The 6,259-nt window shown below is 52.9% G+C and overlaps 1 protein-coding gene across 1 annotated transcript; it reads left to right on the top strand.

The window, feature by feature from the left end:
- Nucleotides 1-5,060: 5,060 nt before the first annotated feature.
- On the top strand, nt 5,061-6,041 carry FOXE3 (forkhead box E3). The gene has a single exon (XM_073358313.1). The coding sequence runs from the start codon at nt 5,061-5,063 to the stop codon at nt 6,039-6,041; it is 981 nt and encodes a 326-aa protein (XP_073214414.1).
- The last annotated feature ends 218 nt before the right edge of the window (nt 6,042-6,259 follow it).

The following is a 6,259-nucleotide window of genomic DNA, read 5'->3' as shown; positions in this document are numbered from 1 at the left end:
TGGCAGAAGGGGAGGAGTTCACTGGGCCTGGCCCCCCTCATCTACTCTAGCTGCTGGAGTACATATTGAGGGACCCACCTGTGGCTCCTGGGGCGGGGGGGCAGAAGGGGATTCCATGGTGCTATCCCTGGCTGTCTGGGATGGGAAGGGGAGCCCTCTCATCGCCACACCAAGTGGGAGGTAGGGACAGAGACACCAGGGCCTGAGGTTACTTTAATCTGGGCCTGGGTGTTTGACTCCATCGCCCCACTCTGCTCCCAGAGAGGCTGGGCTTTGTGCACAGAGCTAGAGAGATTTGCTTGTATAGGGAGGCTGGAATGTGCAGGCAAGGTAGCCCCTCTTCATCCCATCCTGGTGTGAACAGGTGGAGAGAAGGCACTTCCCTCCTTCTCCAGCAGGTGTAACCCTTTCTATGCTAGACGGCATTTACATCTTGCTCATTTGGCTTGAGTCAGGACTGCAGGATGGGGTCCTGTGACGCACACACCCACGAACAGGTGGTGGAAACCCCGTCATGCAAGTCATTTAAAACGGAGCTAGAAAATGCTGGAGAACTTAATGTGAAGAACTATATCTGGTGTCAGAGGCTGGACTGGATGATACGAGATCTTTATTCATCTCAAATATTGGTAATAAGTTGATCAGTGCATGCACTTCCACCCTCTATATAGTTCTATATTATTATGGAACCAGGGGTCTTCTCATGAAATTAATAGGCAGCAGGTTTAAAACAAACAAAAGGAAATATTTCTTCACACAACACACTCATTGGAGCTCGTTGCCAGAGGATGTTGTGAAGGCCAAAACTATAACATGGTTCAAAAAAGAACTAGATAAGTTCATGGAGGATAGGTCCATAAGTGGCTCATGCTCTGAGTGTCTCTGGTCTCTGTTTGCCAGACGCTGGGAGTAGAAGAGAGGGTTGGATCACTCAATGTTCGGTTCATTCCTTTGGAAGCACCTGGCATTGGCCACTGTCAGAAGACAGGATACTGGGCTAGTTGGACCCATTATGGCCATTCTTATACAGTACATTAGGACCTTTCATATGTTTTGACTGGTATATATAGAAAACAGCAGAGAATGTTCAAAGGTTGGACGTATACTATGGAGACGTGCTGTTTAGTCTATGTCCCCCTTCTCATTTTAAAAACAAATACATAAACATCCGTGGTGATCTGACCTGGGGTTTTCTTCATTCTTTTGCTTTTTCTTTCCTGTAGAGGGCTTTTGACAGCTTACAATGCGTTGCTGGGATAGCGTCCACAGGGACTGGTTTCCGTTGTGGTTGGCCTTCGTAATTTATGAACATAAAAAGTTATTGTACGGGGATGGACATCATGGGGGAAATTCTCATCAACATTTGTAAAGCCACCATCTCATAGTGTTCTCAAGCTCTCCCTAAAAACCCACCCCTGCCATGATTCCTGCAAATCACGCCCCTCTAGCTTTGGTCATAGCACTATGCTAGAACTTCTATTTTTCTGCTAAACTCTGTTTTGTTTTGTTACACCATCCTCCTCCAACCTGTTGCTTTGGCTTGCCCCATCCATTGAGACTGGTCTGACATCTAGGCCTTGACCCTGCAAAGAATGACCCCATGCACTTATCTTTATGCAAGGTGAGTGGTCCCGCTGACTTCAAAGGGCCTACTCTCATCATTCCTTTGAAGCCCATGACAAAACTTTCACCAGCTTCAGTGGTGCTGGGATAACATCCATTGCATATAAAGTTAAGTATGTTTTTCCAAGATCGGGGCCTTAGACTGTAAGCTCTTCAAGGCAGCATCTGCTTTTCATGTTGTACAGCACCTAGCCCAACGGGGCCCTGATCCTGGTTTGGGGTTCCCAGACACTAATGTAAACACAATAAATAGCGAGGCCAATATCACAAGCATTACAGAGTCAGCTATACAATCAGATGTTCTCTCTTGACTCTCAATCTCTTTGAGGTTTAGACAAGTAAAAGGACCAAGGAAATGATGAGAGAGAGAGAGAAAAAAAATAAAGGACAAGTTACCTGCATAGAGAATCAGTTACCTTCCTCCCTTCTCACCCCCACAGCAAACCCCTTGCCTCCAGACTCTCTAATTAATAGCTAATAATGCTCTAAATCAGTAGGCATATTAGGCATTGTAGTTTGAGCCAGCTACATTTTAGACAAATAATCTGGGATGAACTTTTTAAAACGTGGGTCTAGTTACAATCTGTAGTAGGTGCTGGGGGAAATAGGGCATACAAGAAAATACATCAGTTTAAAATAAACACTGAACCACATAAAAACCTCCTATACAGGGTATTTTCTGTGTGTTTTACATTATGATTTCTAGTGGTGTTTCAACCTACTTTCTGGACCTTATTGTGGGATTTCTCCCTAGCTGACTGAAAGCAACAGTGTAAACAGAGCAAAATCTCTGACTGAAACAAATTTGCTAACATTTAAATATTGGCTGATATCAAATAAATAATAAGATAAGAAACACAGTGATCTCCAGCCCTCATCCACCTCTGAGGTGAACATTATAAGGGAAAGTGTTGCAGGTCAGATCCTACTTTTAGATCGTTAACACCCATTTTTACCTCTGTTTTAGCTAAACAAAAATAACCTACACAAATACTCTTTAAACTAAAAAACTGTTATTCTGCCATTGTAGAGGGGCTCACTGTATCTGCTTATAGGGAGGTCATCACCCTAGCATCTTTGCTTCTCACAGTCATTCATGGATTTTATGCTCACAACACCCCTGCCAATTAGGGAGATATAATCCCCATTTCCAGATGGGAAACTGAGGCAGAGGGTAGACAAAGTCTATGACCGAGCCTGGAACGGAGCCCACCTCTCTCCAGTCCCAATTAGTACCTTGTCTACTAGACCATCTTTCCTACCCTTGCTCAGTGCTTTGGTTCATTGCTAGATTGTACATTGCAATCTACTCTCAAGATTACAGACAAGCTCATAGCACTTGAATGATCTGCCACTCAAATTATTTGAGTTCCATTTCTACCTGCCATGTTCTATGTCGATATAAAATCAGGAACTATAATGCATAATGTCCACCATCCTTTCTTAATTTAATGGTCCCTCTGCCTATTGTATTACATATGAGATTTACATACAAAGTTTGTACATGTTTTATTTAAATGCAATAGATACAGTTGAAAAGTATTTTTTCCCGTGAGGACAGACACTGTTATTTATTGATCGTTCATTAAGACACTGAAAATCAACAGGGATACGTCTCTCTTCTTTCAGTATGCGGGGTCCTTTCATGTACACAGCATTGCCATGTATGACAGTCTACACTGCTAGACGCCCGCTCCTGCGCTCCTTATTCAGGCATTGTGGAGACCGGAGTAACGAGCCCAGGGTCGGGCGCTAGGTGTTCAAATAAGCAGAGGCTTCTCTTTAATTTGTAAATATTTTGGGATCCGCGTGGAGCTATTTACCTCGCGTCGTACAATCCCACTCGGTGCGGTCAATTCCACCTTTGGAAATGCCAATTCCCCCCCCCCCCCCTTTGAACAACCCCTTGCAATTAATACAAGCGACAGAGACTTCGAATTACTTGTTTACATCTAAACGCACAATCGTTAACACTCCCCCCCGCCCCCCAGCAAGGTGAGGGACACGAATTATAAACTCCGTCGCTCTGAAACCTGCTCAATCCACTCCGTTGTCCACACTTCTCTCAGCAGCCCTCGCACGAGGCTGCACAAAAGAAATAACTCAAACGCTGGAGACGGGTTTTGTTTTTCTTACTTTGATTTTTACCCTTCCCCCGCTTGACGTGTGCCCCTTCCCATGTCTCCTATGTTAAATCGTTTAAAGACCGAGGAACGTGTATCATTCATGTAACAAGAGATCGCTCGCTAGATCCTTCCCGTTGTTGTGCGCCGCGGTAAAGTTAAATGTGTTTTTTTTTTTTTTTTTTTTTGCCGAGCTGGTTTTCTGCCGGAGAAAATCATTACAAAATCCACATGAACTGAAAACCATTCATACTTATATGCGAACGGATTGTCTAGTTCCGTCCGGCACCACCAAGAAGCCCCCGCAGCAGTCAGCCGGTGTACAGATTTCCCTAAAAGGGAGCAGATCCATTGCTGTCCAATGTCTGTATTCGTTTAGAAGACAGCGTGCGCGTAGATATTTGCACAGCCTTCCTGTGTTGCTTCCACACCTGCTGGGTAAAACAGCCGAACACCGAGGAAACGTTTGGGAAAAAAAAAAAAATTAAAGCGATCGAATATCACAGCGCGACAGCTCGCGAAAGCTTTTTACAAACTGAAATGTACAAACGATTCAAGTAACTACCCCGCCAGGTCCATTTATTCGCGCGTTCACCAAAAGCTGCTACCGCGTGTTTTCACTCGGCCGATGTTTTTGTTTTTTTCTCGGCAACGCTTTAGGAAACGAAATGTAAACCGAAGGAAACGATTCTCGGGCTACCGAGGCAAAGCGGGACATTTCCCTCCAGCTTCCAATGTTTGGAGGCACAACACTGTCCCCCCCCCCCCAAACCCCCGCCCAGGGGCCAGGTTTTAAATACGGTTTAAAGCCACCTGTCCCCGGCGCTGGCTGTGAAGACAGACTCGATGATGGTCACCATCCTATTCTTATCTCCTTTATCTGGTTTAATGGTCTCTTTCTGAAATCAGGGTCCCTGCTTCGAGCCCAATTCCCCCGGCCGGCCATGCCCGGGCGCGTAATTGACAAAGTGCCGGCGGAGGGGCCGGTTTCCTCCCCCTAGAGAGGCACATTAGTCGCTGGCTGTATTTCGGGGGGTCTCCCCCCGCCCCAGCCCGGCCGCTGCCAATCCGCGGTCCCCATCCGCCCGGCCGGGGGCTGCCGGAGAAGCCCCACCCCGCGCACACGGCACCTGGGGCAGGTCGGGCACCTCCGCCCCGGGGAGCCTCCCGCGGCTCTGCCGGCGGCGGGGGCCGGGCTCCGGGGTGGGTGGGCCCCGGTCCCAGGCGGCGGGGGGCCGGCAGGGTGGCGCCAGCCGGCGGGGATATAAGGCCGGCGGGCTGAGCCCCCCGGGGGAGCTCCCCCGCCGGCCCCTTATGAACCCGGCCGGCTTCTCCTACTTCCCGGCCATGGGCACCCCGCCGCCCGGCTCCCCCCTCGCCGCCCAGCCGGAGCCCGGGAGCCCGGAGGCGCCGCCGCCGCCCGCCCCGGAGGCCGGCTCGTCGGGGGGCGGCGGGCGGCGGCGCAAGCGGCCGGTGCCGCGGGGCAAGCCGCCCTACAGCTACATCGCGCTGATCGCCATGGCCCTGGCCCACGCGGCCGAGCGGCGCCTGACGCTGGGCGGCATCTACCGCTTCATCACCGAGCGCTTCCCCTTCTACCGCGAGAACCCCAAGAAGTGGCAGAACAGCATCCGCCACAACCTCACCCTCAACGACTGCTTCGTCAAGGTGCCGCGCGAGCCGGGCCGCCCGGGCAAGGGCAACTACTGGGCGCTGGACCCGGCGGCCGAGGACATGTTCGACAACGGCAGCTTCCTCCGCCGCAGGAAGCGCTTCAAGCGGGCCGACCTGGCCGCCTACCCGGCCTACCTGCCGGCCGCCGCCGCCTCGGCCTTCAGCCCGGCCAGCGCCGCCGCGCCGCCGCCGCCGCCCGCCCTCTACGCGCCCGCCGGCTACAGCCCGCCGCTGCCCGCCGGCGCCCCCTACCCGCGGGGCTTCACCATCGACAGCCTCATGGGCGGCGCCGAGCTGGCCCCGCCGCCGGGCGTGGAGCTGGGCCCCGGCCCCGAGCCGCCCCCCGCCGCCTTCCCGCCCGCCGGCCTGCTGGGCCGGGCCTACCCCTACCCCGCCTCGCCGCCGCCGCCGCCGCCGCACCTGCCCGGGCCCCCCGGCGGCTACTCCCCGCCCAGCGGCGCCCCGCTCTACGGCGCCGCCGGCCGGCTGGGCCTGCAGCCCGGGCGCTCCTGCGCCGAGCCCCCCGAGCCGCTGCTGGCGCTGGCCGGGCCGCAGTTCGGCCCCGGCCCCGCCTACGGGCGGCAGCCCGGCTTCGCCTCGGGCCTGGAGCGGTACATGTGACTCCGGCGCGCCCTCCCCGGGCCTGCGCTGCGCGCCGGAGCAAGAGCCACGTGCAAACCTTTCCCGGGCTGATGGGGGACGCACACGCTGTACTTGGATGGCCTCTCTCTGTCTCTCGCTCGCGCTCTCTTTTTGTGTGTGTGTTTTGTTTTACTGTACATATGTAGACGATTTCATCCTAACACTGTACGGGCCGCATAACGCGTGGTGCTGCGTGG

Source organism: Lepidochelys kempii, chromosome 8 (genome assembly GCF_965140265.1).
Source record: "Lepidochelys kempii isolate rLepKem1 chromosome 8, rLepKem1.hap2, whole genome shotgun sequence".
NCBI lineage: Eukaryota > Metazoa > Chordata > Testudines > Cheloniidae > Lepidochelys > Lepidochelys kempii.
This window is presented reverse-complemented; position numbering and strand designations above follow the sequence as displayed.

Excerpts from the sequence above, each read along its gene's own strand:
- FOXE3 (XM_073358313.1), top strand. The coding sequence starts at position 5,061 with ATGAACCCGGCCGGCTTCTCCTACTTCCCGGCCATGGGCACCCCGCCG.